This window comes from Nanorana parkeri, unplaced genomic scaffold (genome assembly GCF_000935625.1).
Source record: "Nanorana parkeri isolate BGI_ZX_2015 unplaced genomic scaffold, ASM93562v1 scaffold418, whole genome shotgun sequence".
In the NCBI taxonomy this organism is placed as follows: Eukaryota; Metazoa; Chordata; class Amphibia; order Anura; family Dicroglossidae; genus Nanorana; species Nanorana parkeri.
This window is the reverse complement of record NW_017306686.1, coordinates 89,813-117,415: the sequence shown is the minus strand read 5'-3', so window position 1 is coordinate 117,415 and position 27,603 is coordinate 89,813. Positions and strand designations below refer to the sequence as shown.

The following is a 27,603-nucleotide window of genomic DNA, read 5'->3' as shown; positions in this document are numbered from 1 at the left end:
GGAATCTTGTTCAGGAGCGCCGGTTTAAATACCCATTTCTGTTTTCAGTTTCAGGTGTGTCCAAAGAGCCTGTGTGTGTCCACCCCAGGCCATCGCACTGACCTCTTTCAGAGGGACCCGCAGTCTGTTCTCATCACCGACTTCTTTGGCAGCGTCCGGAAAGTAGAAATCACAGAGGATGGCGTGATACTGAAAACTCATCCAGAGACGACTGAGAAAAGGTATTTTCCTTATAGGTCACCGAGATGATTTATCAGAAATTGAGAAAATGTGGAGCTGTTGGCAAAATCAGCCACTTGAGGTTTCATCTTTCAAATTAAACAATGTATTTGCGTGACTTTGCTCCATTTTTATGCAGAATACTGTCCAAATACAAACTCCCCAGCCCCCTAACCTGTTCTAAGCTAAGATTCCCTCACCCAGGTGCTTGCATGCCTCTTTCCGATGGTGGAGACCCCTTGGAGGATTTACTGTTTTGCTGCAGAAATCTTGACTCGAGCTGTCTGTGTCTGAGCTATAACTTCCCATAGACCTTAATTGGGCCTTACTTCAATGGTATGGGTAAGGCCCCATCAAGTAAATGGAAATTTACTGTGCAGTCATGGGCCAAGATCTCTGCAGCGGCGCTGTAAATACTATAGGAGGATGCCACCATCTGAAAGAGCCAAGAAGGTACCTTGGTGGAGGAGTTTTAACTTAGATTAGGTTAAGGGGCTAGGAGGGGGTAGCATATATAATATATATTAGGGATGCACTGATACTGCTATTTCGGTATCAAGTACCAATATTTTTTTCCGGTACTCGCCAATACTGAGTACCAGAAGCCAGGCGGTGTGTAATGACTCGCCACCTGGCTTCCTGATTAGTAGGGAAGCCGTCCCCATGCTTCTCGCCACTAGGTGACGAATAAGCATGGAACCGGCTTTCTGGCCATTCACGCGGCGCCCGGGCTTCACGATTGGCCGGGAAGCTGGCTCTATGCTCCCTCGTCATGAGGGAGCATGAAGCCGGCTTCCCGACCAATCGGAAAGCCGGGCGCCTGTGTCATTACACGTTGCCTGGCTTCCTGATTGGCCAGCTTCCGACTAATCAGGAAGTCGGGCAGTGTGTCATTACACGCTGCCTGGCTTCCTGATACCGGACGTATCGGGCTAGGCATCGGAGCATTTGGGCTACTACGAGTACTCGGTATCGGTGCATCCCTAATGTATAAATATAATGTAGGGATCAGCCACCTACTGTCTCTTGAGATGTTGCGAGGCAGTTTTTCTGCGTGGGAAACAGCATCTTCAGCTAGGCGACATCCCTGCCCGTCTGCCTCCCACCCCACCTTTCATGCCAGCCTCTGATTGAAAAGTGAAGGAGCACCAGAATACTGATGAGTCCTCCCTCTGCTCCCTACTCCAGTCATCATCTTTATAGTCAGCACAGGTGCATGTAGTACTTAGGATTGGCTCCTAGTGCTGCCTCATCCTCCTTCTGCCTAAGTGCTGCTGTACAAGAGATTACAAGTATCGAATACAAACACATTTCCAGTTAGTGTATTTAGCCGTTTGCCTGGAGTTCAGCTTCAAATGTAACCTGCGTTGCTCAGCATGGAATTTTGCAGACACAAAAAGTCCAAGCACCTTTTGTCCCAGGTATATGACAGCAATTGGTAACTATGGCCCTTGTTTCTAAGCAATTAAAATTACCCTCAAACTGTTTTGCATGAGAATTATTTTTTTTTCAATTGGGCTCTTTGGGGTTCTGCATTTTCTCCTAGGTGTTCATTGTTACTGTTTTAGTGAATGAAACATGTCTCAATAATTGGTGGAATAACAGGCAATGCAGCAAACTCTTTTGCTTAGCTTGGTGCACCCCCTAGTGTAACGTTTAGGTCATGCATTGTTACTATAATATTATCAATCAGTGGCTCCTATAGTCTACAGCAGTAGTTCTCAACCTGTGTTACCTCAGGACCCACATTTGTCCTATATTAAGTCACGACCCAAGTCGCACTGCAATGGAATGCATGGCATTGTGGTACCATGTATTCTGGTGCGGGCGATTAAACTGTGCGCAGGAGGTGCGTTTTGGGGTTCCATTTAAATGAATGGCAATGCACCTCCCACACCAGAACGCGTAGTAGATGCGATTGCATGGTACAGTGCAATAATTGCACGGGACTGTTCGATTAACGCACTGCACTAGTGTGAATGAGCCCTCAAAAACACTGACACACACATAACCACAGACACAATCTCGCACACTCAGACACAATCTCACACACTCACAGACATTCTCAACCATATGTGCATTGCTTGTACAGCTCCTTTGCATGCCCTGTAGAGGTGCCGAGAGTCAGAATGCGACGTCACTCCGGTCCAGACACCACAGCACATGCAAGGGAGCTGTAAGCAATGCTCGTATGGCTGGAGCTCCCTCGTGGCCCACCCCACCTTAAGCTGACACGCGGCACAGGGCAGCATATTTTAAATGGCTGCTTGGGGCAAGAACTAACAGTGCTGCGCTAGGGGGGAGGTTGAGAAGCCACTCACCTAGAAAAGTGGAAGGCATGCGGCGACCCACTGAACACGGGGTCGCGACCCACCAGTTGAGAACCGAGGGTCTACAGAACCATGTTAATAGACAGTTTCTGTCCTTAAGACATTTGTCATACATAAGGTCCACTATAGCTTCATGAGCTGTTTGACTGAGCCAATGGAAAATAGTAATGAGAATGGCCTTTGACAGATTTGAAATAATATTTTATTTTCAATCATTTTTATTCATTTTAACAAGAAGGAAACGAGAAGCATTTAGGTGCCACATGGTACATACGTATTAAGAGACAGGGAATATGAGAAACATTACAATGTTCAAGACCGGAAGGAACGCATGTCTCATATAATGGGTACATACAAGATCCTCATAGGGTAATATAACACACTACTGATATATTGCTAAGGCCGTGGCATGTAATGTTAAAACAAAGCTAGTATTCTTAAATGATCAACCCTTATTTGAAAGACACCTGAGGAATTTAGGAAGTAGATAGAGGGTAGAAAAAAGAGGAAAAAGAGAAGGGATAGAATACAAAACGTAGGACCAGTACTTCGTAGAGGTTAATAGGGACAGAAGGCAAGGACTAAAGTTTTTGATGTAATGAGGCAAATTGGATTCAAGAATTCCACTTATTTAGAAAGGAATCATATTGACCACGACTATGGCAAAACATTTTCCGACAGTATCGGTTTGTTTCCATAGACTGGAGATGGTCAGACGGCTAGCAATGAGAACATGGACAACAACAGTTCTGAGCTCTCTTGGATATGCCTGCACTTCAATATTAAGAAGGGCCATGTGGGGAGATGGATTACCAATATGACCCATCATTCCAGCAAGAAGGGAGAACACAGAGATATTAAATAGTTTTTAAGAATGTTTATAGGCCCTTTAAGTTATATCATGAGTCAGTCCTACTTCCACTTTGCCAGTCTGAGAATGGAAACAGAGACACAGTGTTACTTGTGACTGTGGTTTTGTTCCCCCAGTGGCAAAAATAAAACGACTCTCCCCTTTTAGCTAAACCAGGAGTGGGCAACTCCAGCCTTCCAGCTGCTGTGGACTACAAGCCCCATGAGGCATTGCAACCATACAGGCATGACTTCCAGAGGCATGTTAGGATTTGTAGCTAAAGCACCGCTAGATGCCGGAGTTGGTCACCCCTGAGCTAATTGGTGCCCAGCGAAAAGACGCACCATTCTCAAGTCCGCTTGCCGGTGTTAGGGCTGTCTGCTCAACACCCGCCGCTGTGCTGGAGCCTGACCCACTCTATCTGGTGGATTGACATTATAGGACAGCAACACAGTGTAGACTACCTCAGTCCTACCTACTTACCTCACCCTCGACTGCCACAGCACTTCCCACCCACCTCATTCCCTCAACTGCCATAGAACCTCGACGGACCTGTGTCTTTATTCAACCTCAAATACTATGTAACTATGTAACCTCTCGCCTCCTCGGGTTAAAGTAAACCAATATGACAGTAAACAGGTCAGTTATAATCGTACTTCTTTTTTTTTTTGTAAAGTGCTTTTTTTTTTTCTTTCACTGGTTTCATGCTTGTTAAAATATGATTGGAATAACTCTAAATATCCCAGTATGAGAAATGATTAATTTACTATGCTTTGGCTGTTTTTGTCCTGGAAAAGCATGTAACCACCAGGGGGAGCCTTTGTATAACAAATGTACATGGATATGCTTTCTAGGAGTCCCGAAAAATCTACTTTTTCTTTGTCCCTTTTGGTCTGTTTAATATATCATTGGAAGCATTTGGTATATCTGTTTAAAAATAAAAATAAAATGCTTTTGATCTCGTCAAACATTCAGAGCTGCCCTGTGTCCTCTGCACACTTCCTGTGTTATCGCAAGAGCCCTCCTAGTTCCTGGGCTGTAGAATAATGCAAACTCCTTGCAGCTAATCTCCTGGCTGGATTACAAACCCTGGTCAGGACCCCCGGTGTTGCATGGCAGAAGTGCTAACCACTTAGCCACTGTGCTGATTATGATGACGATTATCTGATGCGGACTCCTGAAGGGGTGAGGCTAAACACAGCCTTTCTCTTTTTCTTGGGAGCGCACAGAAGAGGGGGGGATGTATGTAAAGGGCAGGAGTAGGTCACATGATTGCAAAAGATCATGTGACAACTGCCACTCCAAATTATTGATTTCAGCAATGCTTTAGCACCTTCATGAAATCATGGTGATGAGCTAGCTATGACAGAAAGCCAGCTCCTGCCCTTTACATGTTGGGCCTGAACACATTTTGTGGAAGCCACTGTATATTTAAAGCAAAATTCCAGGCAGATATAAAATACACTAAATGATGCAGCTCTGTATTCATAAATATATGTGTGTGTGTGTGTGTGTGTGTGTGTGTGTGTGTGTATGTGTAATATATATATCTATTATATATATATATATATCTCTATCTCATTCAATGTATTTTCTTTTTAAATGCATGGAGTGTAAGTACCTGAATTTTATCTGATATCATAATTTGGCAATCACTTGTAGAGCAAAGCTCAGACTGAGAGAGGTAGAAGCTGCACAAGGAGTAATCAGTTGTGCTTAAGCAGATAGCACAGATAGGAGAAGAGAGCAGAGTGAGGGCTCGTTTCCACCAGCATGTGCACTCATCGCACTCTCCTGTGCCCTGAATGCAAGGGATCACATACACAAAGTCTCCTTGCGTTCTGGGGTACGAGCGGGCTTGGCAGTGCCATTCATATCAATGGCACTGCAGACATGCCCTCCACCCGCAGTGCTTTCGGCCGCACAGGACCGCGTGGTAATACAATGCCCTGCATTCCAGTGCGGTACGATTGCAAGAAATAGTGCATACCCCGGAACGCGAGGCATGGAGGCTGCACAACCTATATCACTTGTCTAGGGTTCCTGTGGAGAAGGAAGTGGAGGGGCATGACACAATATTTCTGTTCCTTCCACCAAAGATTATACTGCGAGTGAGATGAGCTCATCAGTCTGCTGCTTCTCTTTTCACTCTCCAGTCACTCTCTAGGCGCAAGCTGGGGGTGGGACAAGACCTGCAAGTGTTATTTAACAGCTGCAGAGAAAAATAAGATCTTCTGTGCTGCCGGACAGGGATGAATTGTGTCACAGAGCTGTGTAAATTCCTGGACTGGATCGACGGAACTACAAATCCTTTGGCAGGTTAAAGGCTCCCTTTTTATGTGTGTTTTCATCGGTGTATTTAGCTGTTTCAGCGGAGTTCCGCTTTAATGATGGCTCTTGGGCTCACCTTAGCGCTCCCAGTGGGCAGTTTATTCTTTTGTGAAGAGCGGCTTATGATAGATTTTGGAGATATAAATGGGAATGGGTTTTGCTTTAGAACATTCCTGAATACAAGCTTTAAATCTGCGGATCTCCAGCACTTCAGACCTTGAACTAAATTCGTCATATACTTTTACCTGCTGATAAATTAGCTTCCCGTGACTGGAGCCTCTCCTCGCGTCATTTTTCTTTTTTAATGTTTTATACGGCGGCGGAATATTTTAGCGCAATAAATGTCCTTTCCTTTTTCCTCCGGTCGTTTGTAACGCCGCAAAACGCTTCAGATTTCACTGCCTCTGACTTCTTGACTAATGGCGCCATTGAAAGTTTAGCTTTGGAAATATCTTATTATTGCACCGTATAGGTGTCACATTGCTCTGACAATATAAAAAGCTGGCACATGTTCAGAGGGGGTTTGGCGTGGCTGAAGAGTGGGAAAGGGATGCTTTTTGAAGAGGACCTGTTATGCAACATTGAGCTGCAAATAACCTGCAAAGTTTAGGGATTTACGCCATATGTAGCTGTATGCAGAAACATGAGTATACATGTGTACAGCCACTGGCTTCTACGGGAGGCTGTATCCAGTGCCCATGGCTCCACGGTGGAGGAGAAATATGCTGGAATTTATTCTTTACAGGACCAGTGGCCCATGTGCATGATCCCTGAAAGGATAAAAACAAAGCGAGCAGAGTACTGTCTTGTATTAAATAGGGAAAGCATTGTAGAGACAAATCTATAATTTTGCCACTTTATAAATCACTGGTTCGACCTCATCTGGAGTATGTGGTCCAGTTTTGGTCACCAATCCACAGAAAGCATGTCCTTGAGCTGGAAAGAGTCCAGAGAAGGGCAACCAAACTAATTAAGGGGATGGAGGACTTAAGCTATGAGACAAGGTTACTAAATTTAAACAGGTTCACGCTGGAAGTGATGAGATTAAGGGGAGATATGATTCTGATGTACAAGATGTTCAACGGGGATGGCAACATCAGCAATAAACTGTTTACGGTAAACTCCAAAACAAAGACCAGAGGCCACCACCTAAAATTGGTGGAGAAAAGATTTCAGCACAAGGGGCGTAGGGGGTTCTTCTCATAACGGTCAGGTTCTGGAACTCGCTGCCACAAGCAGTGATTTCGGCTGTGAGTGGAATCGTTAAAAAATTTTTGGAAGATTTCTTTAGGGACCGTAAAACATACAGGGGTACAGGTACACATGAGAATAAGATACACATGTAGATGCACATGCATACACGCAATAGGTTGGACTTGATGAACCTGTGTTTTTATTCAACCTCAAATACTATGTTACAATGATAGTGTACATATTTGCCTTTCCTGCTGTCTGCCCCTCCGAACCATGATCTATTGCTGAGAAATCATCTGCTGAAGTCTGAAATGATGCTGACATTTCCTGCAGTGTCCATCTCCTGGGTCACCCGTAGCTCTCTCTGGTTCCTCCCTCTGACCTCCACCCATTGCAGGATACAATAGTGACATGGAGGTCAGCAGGAGGAACCAATGATAGCTGAGGGGGACCCAGGAGATCGACACTGGTAACTCACAATGTGGGATCTTTTCACTGAAATTCCAGCAAGATCTACTATACTGTTAGGTGCTATAACACTTCAGCATCTACATACAACCGCACTCAGTTTGGGTGCACTAACCCAGAAAAATCATTGTCCTCCCAACAGATCGCAGATCTTTCTTTAGATGCACTTTGCACAGAACGGAAAAGCCAGCTCACCCGCAAATTTATTTTATATGCAACCTGAAAACGTGACCAGTTATTGGAAGATTTACAGTAATTGAGTTCCTAATACAGTAGCCCAGCCGAGCAGGCTGGCATTTTATTATTGCTCAGTGAAAAACGACTCATTGCCGAGGCCTTTTTTTTTTTTCTTTTCCCAGAGAAGGGAAATGTTAGGCGTATTGTGTGTGTGGAGTGAGATTCTGCGCATATTGGAAGAGATAAGTTAACCCATTGTGTGACCGACTATGTGCTGAGGGGTTTGCTACAGAATCCATCTCTGCATTGAACATTGTTTCCTTCTAAAATACTAGCTTACGTATAACAGGGAGAGGGACTATGGCGGAATACTTTCTTATCATGAAAGAAGCTTAGACGAGAGAGGGACATATGCCCATGCACAAAGCGTAGGTAAGACCTCATCTTTAATTTTGGGCTCCTGTTCTCAAATAGAACGTTGCAGACCTGGAAATAATGCAGGGAATGGCAACTAAACTACATAGGTGTAGGGATGTTCAGATACCAAGTACCGTATTCGGTACAAGTACAGATACTATTCCAGCTACAAGACTAGACTAGAGAAAAACTCAAAAGTTAGGAGGCAGCTGTCAGTTTAAAGGAGCACACGGAGCTCCTGGTATTTGTACATCTCTGTTTTAATGTATGATATTTTTTTTAAAAGAAATATAAGGGATGCACCGATACCATTTTTACAAGTACTGATACTTGTCCAAGTCCTCACAGATACAAGTACTGATAGATTTTTGTTTAGTGTCATGTGACAGTTTTTCAAACAAAACTGACTAATCAATTCAGGACAGTGGTGGAGAGCCAGAGCCGGGTCCCAGCTGCAACTTCTGCAACCCTGGTAGTCCTTGTGAAAATGCCAAGTGTCGGCACTGGTATCTGAACATCCCTACATAAGTGCATGGATAAACTCCATTATATGGAAAGATTAACTGAACCAAATGTATTCTCACTATGGGGGAGACGCATGGGGTACAACTCTGATCAGAAGGATACAGTAGTTGAATTGGACATGGCGCATTGGGAACATAGACGAAGTTCCAGATTTTTTCCTTTTCCTCTTTGTGATAGAAGTGACCGGATAAGGGATATTGAACATATATTGGGGAACTCTAATTGACGGTCCCAGAACCTCTTCATTTGAATACATAGTACACCAACCACTGAGTGTGGTAGATAAAAGACTAGACACTCGGGAGGTTCCAGCTGCTTATTACGGGACAAATATTGGTCATTACATAGTCGATTATTAATATTATAATACAGGATTTATATTGCTCCAACATTTGCACCGTACGGTTACAAAGCAATTCCATACAAGAGGATTAGAAGGATTTTACCATCTAAAATGGAGGGGCTAGTTCTACAGAAGGTGATAACGGTAAGGAATGAGCTGATTGAAGTTGAATTTTTAGGAGGAGGCGATCATCTCCTGTGGTCTTCTTCCCTTTCTCATTGCAGAGAGACTGACGCATGCACAGTTGGCATAATTGTTTTCAATGGTGACTGGTTATTCTTGTACACCAGGGGTGCACAATTGACAAATGGAATTCAGAAGCCAGTCTGTCCAATCCAGGAGCCAGGAGAATTTTCCTGGGATTTTTCCAGCCATGTTGTATACAATAGAGACAAAAGTACTATATCCTCTATAATCCCTGATGAAGTGGCCTACTAAGCTCATGAAACGTGTTGAGAGTATTCAGTTGCTCCATCAGTAGAGTAATACTGAGACTGTTGTGATGGAATATTGCTCTGATTTTGTGCTAGCATCTTTATAATGGAGAACTGGGGGGAGGTATTGTACACTATTATAATACCAGCCTGTAATTTTTAATTTTTGCTAGTTTTAATGGAAATTAAAGAATATTTATAAAAATATTTTCAAATACTTAGTAGTTAGTTAAGATTATTGTTATATTACCTAACATATAGCTTATTTTTTTTTTCTACCTCTTTTTGGTACGTATATGCGCTACTAGGCATGGTGGTACTCCCCAATATGAGTATCGATAGACTGTCTTGTACGTTGATAGACTGCCAGCGCTTTAGAACAACTAAATGTGTGGTGTGGCTGGGCCCTAAACAGAGACCACTCATACCTGCATGTCCCAGCAGGGCAAGCAATTTGGGCATTGCCAAAAATAATCAAGTCTTTAATTATTTTAATATAACATTTTAATAGAATTATATTAAATTAATTTACTTTCATTATTTTAATATAAAATAACAAGACCGATTTCTATAAGAGGGACTGGATGAAAAAAATGTCATGCTTGCCGGTTTAATCTTGAAATTGATTTTCCATAATTCTCTTTTTCCCTGTCAAAGATTTGATTACATTTGACCAAATGATACAAGCGCAAAGATAATATAAACAAGAGCGTAATGAGCAATTGGGCTGTATCAAGCAGCAGGGCAAAGTCAGAGCTGGCGGATCGGAGCAGGGAGGGGGGAATCCAGTCCCTCCCCTGTCACGGCAGAGAGCCGTGACAGGATCGAGAGGTGAGTGAACGCCGGTATGTGTTCGCTCACCTCCCGATCTACTGATCCGACCTGTGACAGTCTCATTGTCACAGGTCGGCTAGAACTATGAGGTGAGTGAAAAGCAGTTCTCCTTTTAAGTCTATGGGGAGGAAAAGCCCAAAGAAGCTCTTGTATCTTTTCAGGCGTCTGGCGTTTTTCTGCTGAAGTGTAAACTAGGGCCATTGAAAATCACGGGATTTCTTGTGTTGGGTAGTTAAAAGTGCTTTTCGAACTGCTCAAAAAAACCTAGGTGTCCACCAGGGCTTACAGAAACCTGTGACTGGTTTGACTAGTGTTGTCTCAAAAGGCCATGGCCATATATTTTAAAGATCGCTGTGCCCTTTGTAGTATACGCCAGGTCAGTCCGCAGAGCTCCTTTATTTCATTTCCCTCCCAGCTGAGGGTTGCGATTTAAACTTTTTAGCAAAATAAATTGTAATTCCATATTTCTTTACTTTTATATGTAGAATCCTAAAAACTTCCAGATACCCAAACAAGATTGGTATGGGGGTGGAGACATAGTTACATAGTTACATAGTATTTGAGGTTGAATAAAGACATTAGTCCATCAAGTCCAACCTATTAGGATCTCATTCTAGGAGTACCCGTACACCTGTATATTACGGTCCCTTAAGAAATCGTCCAAAAGTTTCTTGAACAATTCCACATTCTTTGCTGAGATCGCCGCCTGTGGCAGTGAGTTCCGGACACTAACTGATCTTACTGTGAAGAACCCCCTTCGCCCCTTGTGCTGGAATTTTTTTTCCACCAATTTTAGGTGGTGACCTCTAGTTTTTGTAACTGAGTTAATTTTAAACAGTTTATCGCTAATGTTGCTGCCACCATTAAACATTTTGTACATGGAAATCATATCCCCCCTTAATCTCCTCACCTCTAATGTGAACATGTTTAAATTTAGTAGCCTCGTCTCGTAGCTCTGGTCCTCCATACCCCTAATTAGTTTGGTTGCCCTTCGCTGGACTTTTTCCAACTCAAGGACATCTTTTCTTAGTACTGGTGACCAGAACTGGACCGCGTACTCCAGATGAGGTCGAACCAATGATCTATAAAGTGGCAAAATTATAGACTTGTCCCTGCAATACATCCCCTTTTTAATACAGGACAAGACCCTGCTAGCTTTGATATTTTTATATCTCACTGAGTGGCATTTGCTTTACTGTAGTCGATACCACAAAGATTCAGATGTATGGATAAAGAGTCAGAGAGGGACGTTCTGATTTGCTGGGTCATCTCCCCATTCTACAGAAGTTGCTGAGCCGGCTGTAGTTTAATCTTGCCAGGGGCATGGCACTAAATTATTCTTTCAGATGAGATTTATGGCAGGGAAACCGTAATCCTGTGCCAGAACATAGCCATAGGGGATCACCTCTTATCGCTATCCCTTTTCCAATGTGATCATGAAGAACTACTGGGGGTCTAAAAAATTCATTCTCTGTAGTCTGTCATGGCCAAGTCTTTAGATCTCTAAATAAAACCAATTAACGGCTCTTAGTTCCTGGAGCAGGTGGGACTGTTAACATACAGATTAGATGTCCTTCAAAATAGGAACCCAGAATATTTATTTATTTGTTGTCAGTCACCAACGTGTATTTAAGCGGACCTTTACCCATATCTTTAAAATAACAACAAACACACCTTTAGAAATGTTTAGTAATGACAATCTACACACACATAATTCTAGATAATTGCCGGCTTTGTATTCTTTGCATTCCTTATTTGTCTTTTCTTCCCCAGTCTTCTGACAGTGGCCATGTTTACTAAGGGCAGATTACTAGCTCTCCCTTTACTTCCTGGATTTCTGGCACATGTGACTAGACATGTGACAATGCACATCATCTCAGGGGAGGTATTTGCCTTTCCCTGAGATCTCGTGAGATTACAGATGAGATTTTCCACCAATGCCCTGCTGATGACAAGGCAATCCCAATTTTGCCCTTTCAAAGCAGGAAGTAAATGCTCTGCAAGTGTAAGTATTTCACAATCACAGCATTTTACACCTGACATGTCTATGTTATTATTATTCATCATACATAGAGTGATACATTGGTAGAATATGATTTTTGGTGTAAAGGTAAAGGTAAATTTTTTGCGGTTTTTTTTCACATGTGTTATAACAACATTTTAGGCTTGAAAATGACTTAAAACCCCCACATATTATTTATTTTCTGAAAGCAGAGACCCTGTTGAATAAAATGGTGGCAGCTGCAATTTTTTACATCTCACGATATTAGCACAGCTCTTTATCAAACTCAAAAATGTAGTACAAAATGCGCTTATGTTAATTTTAGTTCCCCAAAACACAATTTAATACCCATTTAATTTGTAAAATATAAAAAAATTATGTTTGCGACGAGTAAAAACCAATGTTGAAAACTGTGTGAAACTGTGACAAAATATAGCGCCTAAATTATCCATAGGTGACACTAAAAGCCCATACAGGTCATCAGTTTAGAGATCTCCATGATTCTAGGCACTAGAATTATTGCTCTCATTAGTGCACATGACGATACCTCACATGTGTAGCGCAACCATTTTCTTACATAGGTGCACCCGACGCATGTTTATAATATGCAGGAGCATGGGACTTTAAAGTTAAAACTATTATTTTTTCATTTATTTTATTATTTATTTTTACACTTCATCAACCAGACCGATTCTGCACAGTGTGTGGTCAGCTTTACATTTCTCCCATGTACCCCCTGCAAAGTCTCATAAAGACTTGTTAGTCCATCCATTGAAGTACACTTCATGCAGCTTCCTGCCTTGGGGTGACAACGTGGCTGCACTGCTCCTGAATTCAGAGCAGCATTGTCACCCTTGTACCTGTTAGCACTAAAGTGGAATGAGAACACATTACAGGGGTGCCACTGTCAGCATTGTTATTGCTGATTCACAGATCTGTAGCATGTCAGTCAGTCAGCCCTGCCCACAGTTTTTTGGATTCACTGTTACTGAAACCCTCCCACTGTGAGCCACGGAGGATTTGGCTCATTCAGGCAAGATAAAGGAAGTTTTTTCTTTTTCTGCATTGAGGCTTGTATGCAGGGCCAGATTTACTCTCTCTGCTGCCACGTTCCTCAATGCACCCCCCTACCTTCCAAATCCCCCAGCTCCCCCCCCATTGGGAAATGGCAGACCTGCAGGCTGCATACAAGTGATCTCGGCGACATCGCTGGGATCACCTGTACAAAACCAACGCCCAAAGCAGGGCTAAATGTAGAAAATAACTACACACCCGTGCCCTGAACAGCATGTCCCAGGCATTGGGAGAATTCCACACCCCTGCTACCCCCCTACTCCCTGCTGCCCCAAGGCCGGGCCTTGGTTGGCTTTCCGGGAAATCCGACCCTGCTTGTATGCCACATATTATCTGGAGCTGGGACCTGTTTAACCTGGCATACGGGAGCCTTTAGATGTACTACAAGCATTGGGTTTATGGTTAGGTTTTATTTTTTTTTGAAATTTTAAGTAACTATTACTATTCCTGGTGTGAAAAGTATACGAAATATATATGTGCCAAAGCTTTGCTGTCAAAATATCTTGCACAGAACCTTCTGCACCAAATTCAATCAAGCCGATCTTCAGAAGCTGTACACTAAATACCAAATGGTCTTTGTACCGCAATTGCTTTTGAATTGGATGTTGTAGAGCCTAAGGGCCCAATAATGACTTCGCTGTGGAGCCCCGTGATGTATAGTTATGGTTTGCTGCAGCCCGTATGTAAATCATGATCACTTCAGCTCACCTGGATCATTTAAATATATTTGCTTTCAGTCAGGCAGGGAAAGCAAAGCCATTTATCACCTGGATACCCGGTAGCTCCAGAACATCCCGGAATCCCACAAGAGCCAATTTATCCTGCGAAATGTACGCAAACCATTAGCTGCCGAAATGTGCTACCAACTCGGGTTTTTGTTTGCTTGTCTGTCTGTGTATGGAGCCTAATTAAAACCCAACATATTCACATAAACAGCCTCATTAAATCGCGTACTTGAAACCAAACCGCGTCAATAAAACTGTATAAATCTATCCCTTATGGTTTATTAGAGAACAGGCTGGCTGGGAAGGCTATGAATGCGTTCAGAGCAGCGAGAATTTATTACCGTTGCACGTGCAATGCTGTTTTATGCTTATTTTCCTCAGTTTTAAGTAAACACCGATTTAAAAGTTCATAAAAGTAGTTTTCAACCGTCTCTTTTTGTATGGATTTGGGAAATGGCCAATGGCCAGAAATTCAAGAGCACCCGTAAACACTATTTACATGTAAACCTGAATGCACAGTTTCAGAAAAACGATCAGCTTTAGTCCCATCAACTTAAAGTGACACTAAACTCAGAAGTTAAATCTTAAAAATGCATTCAAGTACCTTAACTATTAACAACAATGTATCTTATTTGTGTATCACTCGGCTGTAGATCCTCAAATCATCTCTGTAATGGTGCTGACACTGTCCTTCCTTCTGGAGGGGGGCTACTTTTGTTCTCCATGGTCCCCGTGTGTGTTGTAAAGTAGTCACTGCTCCAAGCTCACTCCCGTCATGGACTACAATCTCAATACAAATGAGTAAACTAAACATGAGATTGTAGTCCATGACGGGAGTGAGCTTGGAGCGGTGACTACTTTACAACACACACAGGGACCATGGGGAACAAAAGTATCCACCCTCCAGAAGGAAGGACAGTGTCGGCACCAATTCAGAGATGATTTGAAGATCTACAGCCCAGTGATACACAAATAAGATACATCGTGGTTAATAGTTAAGTTACTTGAATGCATTTTGAAGGTTTAACTCCTGAGTTTAGTGTCACTTTAAATGCTTCAGATACTCAGTCGCTCGGAGGACAGATCTACAGAACAGTGAAATGGCCATCAGACAGACCTTTCATCTAATGCAACATTTTAGGGCTTTCAAGCAACATCACCTTACACCATCCTATACACTGATGCATACTTGACTCAGTTGGTTACCCTTGTTATTCTTTATCTGTTCACTTCACCTGGAATGATACTTCTTTATGTCTTGGCCTTGTATATACATGTGCTCCTTTTCCTGACCTTGGCCTGCTGTAAGTTTCCATTATACCTGGCTCTTGATGTTTGTCTGTCTGATCCACCAAGTCCCTGGTCTATCCTGTGACCCTTGTCTCCAGTTTCCTCCACCACCTGCATAGGGAATCTTGGGATGTATCCTTTTAAAATATCATGCAACCAATTCCATCAGCACAACCAGGGGCTCTGGTGAAGACCAGGTGACCTCTGAGCTCTGTGCCAATGAGAAACTCGCTTATAGCTCAGATTGAAACACTTTTGGAATCATGGAGCTCCAATACTATTTGTACCTTCCCTCTCACCTCCGGTCAGGACACAGAAGAAGTCTGTCTTCCCTTTAGTTGTCCTTCACGTATGTGTCACATTCAGTAGAAAAAATGGTGGCTGGAAGTTGACTGATTGCTTTGGCACCACTGATACTTTTCTCCATATCTCATAAATAAAAATCCTATATTAGACAGATGTTTCTAAAATCACATTAGTTGCTTACATTTACAGAATGCCGGTGCTTATTACTTAAAAAGCTCTTGAGTTTAGTGTCACTTTAAGTAATATATTAGGTTTTGAGTCCCAACAGCTCAACACTGGTACTTTTCCAGGTGGAGCTTTCAATGTCAAGAGCATAAATCCTGTAGCTTCCTTAAATGTCACTGAGTTTTGTACCTAATGCTAAAGCCTCCCCTAACATTTAAAATGAGTACTAGGCAATCCACTTTTCTTTTTTAGAATGCATATATTTAAATAAAACAATTTACCATTCCCAAGTCCTCAGTAAAATTGACGTTTTTTTAAAGTTGGTTAGAGAGTGGAAGGGTTAGAATACTAGTCAGGTCTACCCGATATGTGCGGATCTAGCATCCTCCGCAGTGCACTGCAAGTTGACGACATTCAATGCGTTTAGCAATGACAGTAAACCATATAGAAATAATGAAACTCTAAGAATAAGTGCCCAGCCCAAACAAGCTCACTATCTATTTAATTAGAAATTTCATAATTGCTGCTGCAGCATTGCGATCACTGAAATATGAAATGAGTATTGATGGAAGTTCAGCTCGCAATTCAGATATATATTTTGTATTGCCCATGAATTGCTCAATGATGCTGTAAACCTATTGTAGTTTGAATTGTCATCTATTGATCCAGTACAGCAGGACACATAGATTATTCTTTGAAGCGCCTCATCTAATCTTGAGATTCACATGTAATAGAATAAAGAAGCCGGAGAATCGAATTGTTTCGTAAGACTGCTGTTTTAAATAGATTTTCATTCTGCAGGCCATGCACTAGCGGTTCACTGACCAGTTTCCATGGGAGATGAGAAGGCTCAAAAGTTCATTGAAAGTGCCGGGCTTTGACCACCTTCCCCCCCAAGACTTTTTTTTACAAGAGCAGTTTTAGGGTCTTTGTTGATGGTAAAATTTGAGATGGTCCTGAGATCATTTAGAATTAACTGCAGGTGCAGTTGACCTGAATTTTACTTTACTTTAGTTGTGTTTGCATTCTCATGGACTTGTTTGGGGAGAGAAGCAGTTTTAAAATGGACAGAAATCAGTAGACACAGTCTCTACCAACCAGTGCTTTGCCCATACACAGAAAATCAACAGGTTCCCCTAACGTCTCCCTTTCCAGCTGCTTAGCCTCATCTTCCCTTCCATTAATGGGAGTAAAGAGATAAAGGCTGCACTTCCGGATAAGGAGAGCATGTGATTAACTTCCTTTCTTCCACGTGACAGAGTTGGTCTAAGGTTAAAGTTGCAAAGTGAACCCTTTGTTTTCCCATCTAATGCAAAGTAATCCAATTGCTGGATGGCAAGCACCCATTGGTGCTTTTGCTTGCATTCCACTTTCCCCCTCTCTGTGCCCAGTTCTGCTGCGAGAGGCCCCCCATAATCGATAACCCCAAATCACCTGTACTCCATACAGCATACAGACCTTAACGGAGGGTTGGTGCTTGAAGTGACAACACGGAGGGTTAGTGCATGAAGTGACAACACGGATGGCGCTGTGTCAGATGCCGTCCATAATAGAAGTCACCAGCACTCGATAATGTGTGCAAGAAGTAAAGCACTTTTTATTAAATTGTCACATGCAACATACAGCCAACTGTTCGGGGCCACGCAGGGTCCCTTCTTCTAGACGACATAGTGACATGCCCCCCAAAATCCCTGTGTATGATCTAGGTCAGGTCTGAGTTGGAATTTACACAGGACTAAGGAACTTTTTCTGCCCTAATGTGATAGCTCCCAGGCTGGTTTTGGATACTCGGGCCTCAAGTACTAAACTATTGGGCAGGGAAGAAAGTCATGTGCTGCACCATACCCAGAAGGACGGTCTTTTTTGTTTTTTTAATGCTGTGGTAAGTGAAAAGGAGTGGAGGAGCGAGTCACTGGTAAGGTCAAGCAGTGGAGCCTGCTTGCTATCCAGTAAACCTGTTACGGGGAAAAGTTAAACGCGCTTTGCAGGGATTTTCTAAATTGCTCCTAGATGGAAATGGGTAAATTCAGTGCTGCTGAAAAGAATATAAATGCGTCCCCGGAGTGTAATTCATCTTGTATTGGCTTACTGCTTAATTTGATTTGGGGACTCCCAGGGCAGCCAGCCACGCAAAGTAAATGAAAATTAGTCCTCCGGCTTTCAGGAAAAACCCAAGCGAGACCGAACTATTGGTGGGTGATGTTGAAGAAAAACGAGCTTTTGATATACAAGCAGAACATGGAAATGGGCCCTTGCCACACCTTTCAGGAAACCAGAAGAGATGGGGTATGTACAGGGGTCATACTCTGAAGATAACAATTGTGCTTTCCCGACTGATAGCAATGCTACGTGCCCTTTAAATCATGATCCTTATGTACAATGCTACGTGCCCTTTGAATCATGATCCTTATGTACAGATTTGTTTCTGCAAAATAATTGTTTCTTTCAGAAATCAATTTCACTAAATTTGATTAGTTAGCGATCAGTTTAATTAAAAAGAAACAATTGGTCTTGGAACAAAAAGAGAACTTTATGTACTGCACATTCACATCAGTCCCAGCCCTAGAAGAGCTTATAATCTAAGTCCCTATTGCACATGCATACATACTCGCACACACCAGGGCCACCTTCTAGCATGTCGTTAGCATGTGGAAGGATTTTTGTTTTATAACATCTTATGGTAGAATTTAACATATTTATATAATTATAAAAAGTCTGAGTTGATATTGTGTTTACCCAATTTGGCTTCTACATATTAAAACATGTTTTGCATGTATATGTGGCCTTTGGATATACACAGATCTTGCAAGGATATGTGAATTTGCAATGGTACCAATTCAGTACAGCTTGATTGAAGATTTGAGCTTCTACACATTGTTATAATTGAATAACCATTTTTCATTATACATTGGAGCCAACAGTTTTAATTTTATTCAGTTCCAAGGGTGAGAGGGGAAGAGACACTGGACCACAAACTTTCTCTAGTCGAGTAGGAGCTTGGCGCTAGCAGTTCATCACAAAACAGGGTGTGTGTGGGGGAGGGGGGTGGTGGCGCTCCAGAGGGAGGGGATTTTTATTTGTTCGTGTGTTTGTAACAACACAATAGAAAACCATAATAAAGGAAGCCATTGATTTCAGTTATTGTTTTCCGCTCTGCTACCAAATATTAATTGAGGGTGCCAATAATTTTGTCCAGGCCATTTTTGGAGTTTTGCGTGGAATGTGTCAGGTTTTGCTGTTTCCCCCCCCACTTTTTTTGTATTATACCAATGCAAACAAAAGACATAAACATGAGAATGCCTAAACATTTGCAATTGCAACAATTTTCTGCGCAAAGTGGGGGCATTATCTGACAAAAATGCAGGGTGCCAATATTTTTGACCGTGTGTGTATATAATTATATATATATACACACACACACACACACACACACACATATATAAATTTTATTTTTTAACATGAAAGTTGTCTGGCTGTATAGCCCGGTGTTCAGTTTGGATAATGGGGTGAAGGGTCTTTAATGGCATACATTCTCTGATATGAGCCAGCATGTCGTAGACCACACCACCTTCTATTCTAGATGCACCCAAAGGTCAGGTGAATGAATCGTACATCTGCGCTGATTTTACTTTAGGTCTTTTAATTTGGAAGATTTTAGTGTATTGCGTTATGCTGTGTTTATTATTCACTATTATTTGTAATAAGGCACTGTTTAGTTTCCCTGCTGAAATCCTCAGATAAAAGCAGTGATTCTTCTATCCTTCGATAGAAGCGGTGATTCTGTGCGTGACATTTTGTTCCAGTCTCAGGTGTTGCGTATTCGGTTTTATTTACACTTCTTGGTTTGGGGATAATTTCACTTTCAGCTGAAAAAGAAAAAAAAAAACTTTAAAAGCCTCTGACGGCTCTGATGTGGCTTGTTTTATTTCATTAATGGAGAGAGAAGGCTTTGAAGTGTATTAGGCAGCGCACCATAGACTACAAAAAAACAAAACACAACACAGGGTTTACTTTCTGTGCTCAGGTCTTTTCGCTGATAAATATTTGCAGAATTGAGCAGTGTCAGAATCGGCGTATTTGATGTGAAGTCATTATCGGCAGTAGAGAGGAATACTGATCAGCGTATAATCAGCTTTAGAGACTTTTTCTTTTTAGGCTGAATTTTTTCTAGGCTTGTGTTTTATAGGCTCAAGCAGAGACCTTTGTCTATTGAGCCCAATTGTATACATTTCTAGGGAGCCCCCATAGCACAATTTTCCTTATCTGCCTTGCCCACCAAAGAGTTTAAACAGCCCCGATGCTGGCGACGTACACTGTACGTCGTCAGTCACGAAGGGGTTAAAGAGGAACTTTACCCAAATCTGTGACATGACAACAAAGACACCCTTAGAAATGTTTAATAATGACAATCTATAAAGAGATACTTCTACATTATTGCCTTTTTATTCTTTGCATACCTTACTTTTCTTTTCCTCCCCATTCTTCTCACAGTGGCCATTTTTTACTAAGGGCAGATTAATCCATCTCCCTTTACTTCCTGGAACTCTGGTGCATGTGACTAGGCCATGTGACCATGCACATCATCTCAGGGGAGGAAAATGCCTTTCCCTGAGATCATGAAATTACAGATGAGATTTCCCAGCTCTGCTGATGTAACCTTCCCAGGATGCATCACTTAGGCACATTACATCACTTTTGCGAAAGAGGACCAGGAAGTGGAAAAACAGTAATTTTAAGTAAAAAATAAAATATGTTTAACTAATGAACGTAAGATGACTTCATACCAGGCGACGTGATTTTTAGTGAAAAGGGTTACGGTCTGCTTTAAAGGAAACCTTCACTTTTGTTAGGGTAGAACTGTGGCCACCCATTAACAATTTAATGCTTCATCACATTTTTTTTTTGTGTATCTGCACTTTCCATTCCCCCCTCCCTCCTGCAAAGTCTTACAAATACTTATTGATCCTGCCAGTGAAGTCCACCTCATGCAGCACCTAGTCCTGCCCACTGCATTCTGAATTGGCAGAAGTGACTGTGCTGCTTACATCCTCCCATTGTGAGCTGCAGTGTCTGGGGTGGGGAGCATTTGAAAAACACAAATGAAGGAGGAATTGACTAATTTAAAGGAGGACGCTGAGGGACAGACCATCGCTGGAAGGAGCACTGTCACATCTGATTGGCTCTAAGGATTAGGTGAGTTTAACTTTATTTTCTTTCCTAGACCAAAACTAGCACCCCCACTGCAGGGGTTAATAATAATAATTTTTGGCTTTAACCTCACTGTAATTGGGCTGAAATGATTGTTTCATGGATTCAATTGATTATCATATATTCTATAAACTACTATGATAAATGATCATTTAATCTGAATTTCAGGTATTCACCTGATGTTTCTGTGATGGACATAAGGACGTACGCCAACCAGCTTCCTGTATCTGAAATAATACACCAGGTAATGATTCTGCTATGCGTTAGATTAAATGTCTCATATATATTGACATATGTTTGTAAATGGCTGTAAGGATACACTTTAATCTACTTACTGTTTGTATGCTGCTCACTTATGTTGGCACACACAAATGTTTCGACATCATGACATCGGAGTTTACAAAGGAGCAGGCAGGGTGGGTAGAGAGGAAGAATGCAGAGTTAGGGAACAGTAAGGAACAGGTCCGCACATTTTTGACCAAACCTGGTTAGCCCGCCGGGATCCTGCAAAACACTTTGGTAGCCAGAGCTGTTTTACAGCGACTACCATCACTGTACAGCCACTGTGCTGAGCAGCTTCCCCTCTGCTGTGAAAACACAGAGGATTGCTTGCTCGGCACAGCAGCCATTCAGAGAATGGCTAGTATTTTTATCAATGAATACTAGGTGTTCTCAGACTGGGCAAGGGGTGGCAATGTCCAATCAGAGAATGTCTAGTATTCATTGATAAAAATAGTTGGCATTCTCTGGCTGCTGTGCTGACCGAGCGACCCCCTATGTTTTCAGAACAGAGTGGAAGTCGCCTAGCACACCACAGTACCTGAGTCCTGTATAGTCACTGTGCGGAGCAGCTTCCCCTCTGCTGTGAAAACATAAGGGATCGCTCGCTCAGCACATTGGCCATTCAAAGAATGGCTAGTATTTTTATCAATAAATACTATGGGGAGAATTTATCAATACTGGAGTAGAAGAATCTGGAGCAGTTGCCTATGGCAACCAATCAGCTTCTCTCTTTAGTTTGTTTAGTTAAGGTTTGAAAATGAAAGGTGGATGCTGATTGGTCACCATGCACAGCTGCTCTAGATTTTGTCTGCTCCAGTTGTAATAAATTCACCTCTGTATTCTCTGACTGGAAAAGGTGTGGCAACATCCAATCAGAGCGTCTAATATTCATTGAAAAAAATACTAGACATTCTTTGAATGGCTGCTGTGCCGAGCGAGCGACCCCCTTTGTGTTCAGAACAGCGTGGAAGTTACTCAGCATGCCACAGTAGGTGAGTCCTCTATAGCCACTGTGCTGAGCAGCTTCTCCTCTGCTGTGAAAAAAAAAAACCGGGGGGTCCCTCACTCAGCACAGTGGCCATTTAGAGAACGGCTAGTATTTTTATCAATCAATACTAGGCGTTCTCTGATTGGGTTGGGAACGTCCAATCGGAGAATGTCTGTCTAGTATTCATTGATAAAAATACCAGGCATTCTCTGAAAGGCCATTTTCAGAGCAGAGGGGAAGTCGCTCAGCACAGTACCAGGACCCAGAAGATTGCTGCAAGGCACTGTGGTAGTTTGGGCTACTGCTGTGTTTTACCCGATCCCCTTGGGCCTGCCAGGTATAAAATATGTATATATACAGTGAGCCAAGCTGGACCAGTGAAGTATACATTAATATTAACACCTGGAGTTCGGCTCAGTGTAAAAATAAACTCCTGTAGGTAATACACACATCTCTGGCAACACGTCCTACACAACCCCTTTAGAGAGGCATGGGACTTTGTCTTGGAATAATGAATATAAGCAATGCTTATTGAAGTGCAGGATTCAGTATTGCACATAAATATCCCTTTATTGCAATATCCATTCACTGCCATGCAGCACAAATTGTTCTGCTCAGTATTTAAGCGGCTTTTGAGCAATTTCTGTGATTTATAGCGGCCTGTGACCAGAGCAATACATCTGCGCTGCTATCACTTTATAAAAAAAAAATCTGATTTAAAACCTGCACAGAGCCAACTTGTAATAATGGCAGAAGTGGGTGCCTGGCGCTGCAGAGATGTGATATGATAGATGGGACCACCCTCCTGTAGCAAATAATGGGCATAAATATGAAACGGTCATAGGTGCGTATGGAATTCAAGTGCTATTGTTCCTCTCTTGATTTAGTGTTGGCAGTTAAATCTGATTTTTTTTTTTTTTGCTTTTGCCAAACAAGTACAAGTAGAGATAGCTGCAACATAACTCACTCAGAAAGCTGCGGGCGGACTGTTTGGATATTTTTGCTGTGCCCACTTTTTTTCTTGCATTTTTTGTTTATTTTATATACTTTACAAAACTGTGGGACATATTGAAAATTACAATAAAGGACAGCTTCACTAAAAATGTTCCTGCATCCCTCCTAAATGGCAGCCACCTACCTAATATACTTGTCTTCGGACCCTTTCCCTGGGCTCTTGCGGTCCCTGGCAAAAGTTCCACTGCATCCAGCTTCTGCTGTGTATGCACCTTGCTTGGACCGGGTTATTCATATGGCCGGAGCCATACCTATGGCCACCATCAGATATCTAGAGAGAGGAGTACGGCTCCAGCCATAGGAAGCAATAGATGTGTACAGTAGGAGCTTGATGCGGCCAAGACTTTCCTTAGTGAAGGCTGTGCGGCACTGGGCAGGATTGCACGCGGTGGAGAACTTTAGGATCGGGGCTGGAGGCAAGTATTTTGCAAGGTGGCTGCCATTCGAGGGCATGTAAAATTTAAAGGACCATTTTCCGAAGTTGTTCCTAAGTGTCTGTTCACAGCAGCAAGCTGTGCTGAAGGCGTTCTGGGGGACCGGTGTAAAGCAGTTCTGCTGCCCATAGTCATGTATTGTATGGGAGGACGCTGAGGAACAGTCCACAAGTTGGGGCATAGGGGAGTGAAGTGTCGGCCGCCAGGGCAGTGGTGATCAGGTAAGACTGGTTTACACCAGTCCCAAGCTGTTAGCCCTTGCAGTACGGGGGTACTTACACTGCAGAGTGAGGGGGATTGTTCCCCTGGAGATGGGCTTTACACAGAGAAGATCAGACAGGACATTTTAATTGCTGTCTTTTCTTCTATTGGAGAGATTTAACTCTCTACCCGTCTTAGTGACTACACAGGAAGAGTGCAAAAAAGGTCTTATTATTCTCTGTGTTTTGGGAGATCATATCATTTCTGTATTAGCAGCTCTCGCAGCTTCAGAAATAATAAACAGGTTATAATTAGATTCAAACCGCTATAGAAGAGTTTTCGCTTGGATCGGAGTTCTTTCTTAGCCCCGTATGATTAATTGCATTCAGATTCACACTGAAGATCTCGAAACAGCTAATCTAAAATCACCAGTGTAGCTTTAGCCCTAAGGGGTGGCCAGACAGGGTGCAATAAATCACGCCACGGAACAGATTCGAGCCTGGCTTCTAATTTTCCTGCTGCATAGCAGTCTAGAATGCAATAATGAGCAGCGGAAGTGCTCGTTATCGGGATGACTTTTAGCATGTCGGGGTAGAATCGCTAATTACCTGAGTACCAGTTGCTAATTTTTCAGTGTAGATTAGCAGGCAATCCTTTCATCGGACTCGTCACACTCTATGCCATCACGGCAGGACCTGGCCAAAGCGCAGTACGACAAAGGCAGGCAGATATTATATACAGAGGCGATGGACACCTTTAGCGCCAACCTGATGTTGCCGCTATCCGGACTCAGATTAGCAGTAGAAATAATTTTGCTTCCTGTGAAAGGCGCTTTCCAAATGTATTCATGTTTTTCAACAAGGCTTTACCGCTTCTGTGCAAGGGCTGCTGAATTAGGTTAATTAACTTCTGTGCTGGCCTCGGGCGGATGTACCGCGCTTGATTAGCAGAGAGGATAGAACTTATCACTACTTTCTGCCGCAGCGCACGCCCCGTGGATATTCATTATCATTGAAGATTGTTTAAAACACCCTTGGACAATGTCTGGCTCGGAGAGGATGGAATGCTCACTGACTGAATTTCTGCTCTTCGCTTTAAGGCAACAATCATTTTCTTATGATTTTTTTAAGCGGTTTTAAACCTGTGTTTTCATCGTTTGCACGCTGAATGTTAAAAAGTTTTTACAACGTTTCCGCTCTTTAGTATTAATTTTTATTACGTGAAGGAGAAGATGTGTGCGGTTTATCAGCAACAAAGGTTTCAGTCTATATACCCCAGTTCCTATGTTTTGCTGGCAGCAGGTGCTCTGGACTGATGAGTCAAAATGTGAAATATTTGGCTGTAGCAGGAGGCAGTTTGTTTGCCAAAGGGCTGGAGAGCGGTACAATAATGAGTGTCTGCAGCAACAGTGAAGCATGGTGGAGGTTCCTTGCAAGTCTGGAGCTGCATTTCTCCCTATGGAGTTGGAGATTTGGTCAGAATCAATGGTGTCCTCAATGCTGAGAAATATAAGCAGATACTTCTCCCTCATGCCATACCATCAGGGAGGAGTGTGATTGGCCCCAAATTTATTCTGCAGGATAACAACCTGAAACATACAGCCAATGTCATTAAAGGAAAACTATGAGGCGAGTGCTTTTCACTCATCCTCATAGTTCTAGCTGACCTGTGACAATGAGACTGTCACAGGCCGGCTCAGTAGATCGGGAAGTGAGCGAATACATACCGGCTTTCGCTCACTTCTCGATCCTGTCACGGCAGAGAGCCGTGACAGGGGAGGGACTGGATTCCATGCTCAGATCCTCTAGTGCTGATTGGTGGAACGGACGGGGGAGGGAGCGGGTACAACTGGTCCTGCCTCTAGAAGGGCAGAGCCAGCTGTCACTCACGCAGCTGGGCGGATACAGACATAATTGTCTTGATCCGTTTCAGCTGCGGCGTCTCAGTATACTACATACAGTATACACAGTATACTGAGCTTTGGGTTTGGGTTTGCGTCCTTTGAGCTTTGGCTTTGGGTTTGCGTCCTCCCGTTACCCTTCGGAGAACTATGGGGAAAAGCCTTAACCCCATAGTTCTCCTTTTAAGAACTATCTTCAGCATAAAGAACAAGGAGTCCTGGACGTGATGGTTTGGCCCCCACAGAGCCCTGATCTCAACACCATGGAGTCTGTCTGGGATTACATGAAGAGACAGAAGGATTTGAGGCAGCCGACAGCCGATCTGTGCTTAGTTCTACAAGATGTGCCTAGAACAACCTACCTGCTGAGTTCCTTCAAAAACTACCTTCAAGTCTACCTAGAAGAAGGCAAAGGGCGGTCACACCAAATATTGATTTGATTTGGATTTCGCTTCTGTTCATTTACTTTTCATTTTGTTAATTGATAAACATAAACTATCATTGAGTTGATGGGGACAGAAAAAAGAACCAGAAATGAGTCAGTGTGGGACAAAAGCAGAACCCCTGTTTTTTAACACCCTTTTCCATGCCCCCCTTCATAATTACCTTTTTCTCTTTGGTCTGCTGTATGGTAAAGTGACTTTCTTGGGTCTTGTTTAACCCTGCCCTGTGGCAGTGAGCAGTCTTCAGTATGGAAGAAAGCAGTGCTGACATCATGACATCAGCGCGACCTTGTGCTGTATTGCATTGTGAGGCTCATGTGGTGATGCAACCCCTAGGTGGTGGGTCCATGAAAGCTGGGGGTCACCAGAAGTGGGTCGAATGATTTCTGGCCATTATTCAACCCAAACCTTGACCAGTTGGGGAGTTTCCGCTGGGAACAGTGATGGAGAGTGATTAGAAGTCTATCCGCAAGTGCAGTTAAACAAAATTAAAATGAATCTGAAGATCTGTTTTAAACTGTATTGCGTGTAATTGCTTTCATGTCACCTAGACCCCCACAGATGTTTGAGGCCACTTTTTTGACCCAGAACTTTATGAAATTGTATTTTTCTTCCAAGCAGTGCAGCTGAGAGCGGAATACAAAAAAAATCAAATGGGCTTAACGTCTGTCCACTTTACATATTTATAATGCAGATTTGCGTTTTTTTGCCTGGAGTTTTTTTTTTCCAGCTCGTTGAATCTGTTTTTTTTTTTTTCTGTGCGCCTTGCGCTGCTTGTTCGACGTCTGGTTCGAAACTGTAGATGACCCACCAGACTGCAAATGTCACATTTTGAATTCCGTCTCCACGCCGGAATCCAAATGAATTAAACAACGACTGAGACGCCAGGTCGATGTGCACAAGTGTGAGCAATGAAACCGCTCGGGTAGGCCAGAAGAAGTAAATAAGGACTCTCCGGAACGGTTCCTTAGAAGCTAGCATCACAAAGATAAAAGAACAGCTAGGTAACCTTTCGTTTTGTCGTCTGTTTGAAATGTCAAAGCCATATTTTTGGGGTAATGAACTAATAACTATGAGCTTCATTACACCGATCGGTTTTACACAACTGCATATGTACTTCGTGAAATACTCCATCTCTGTAATTTTGGCATTTCATTTTAAGCTTCTGTTTATGTAATCCATGGTAGTTTCTCTTCTCTTTGCTGCTCTTCCTTTTAAATCCTCATGTCTTCTCATGCTTGGGGAGAACTTCCCTTTACAGCTCAGGGCCTCTTCCTGTAATGCTGGCTCAGGTTACAAACCTACACACAGACACCATATATCCATTCATGAGGCAAGGCAGTCTGCTGCAAAACAGAAGTTCTGCCCAGCATGAGAACAGATACAGATTTAAAAGGAAGAGCAGCAAAGAGAAGGGAAACAACCATGGATTACGGTAAGGCGCACATT

At 42.7% G+C, this 27,603-nt stretch overlaps 1 protein-coding gene across 1 annotated transcript in view; it reads left to right on the top strand.

The window, feature by feature from the left end:
- PIGK (phosphatidylinositol glycan anchor biosynthesis class K) overlaps positions 1-27,603 on the top strand; it is a 102,490-nt gene that overhangs the window by 42,817 nt on the left and 32,070 nt on the right. The window contains exons 9-11 of the mRNA XM_018559867.1: positions 49-221; positions 6,667-6,675; positions 21,061-21,136. Of these exons, the coding sequence (XP_018415369.1) occupies positions 49-221; positions 6,667-6,675; positions 21,061-21,136 (258 nt within the window). The remainder of the gene's footprint in view (positions 1-48; positions 222-6,666; positions 6,676-21,060; positions 21,137-27,603) is intronic.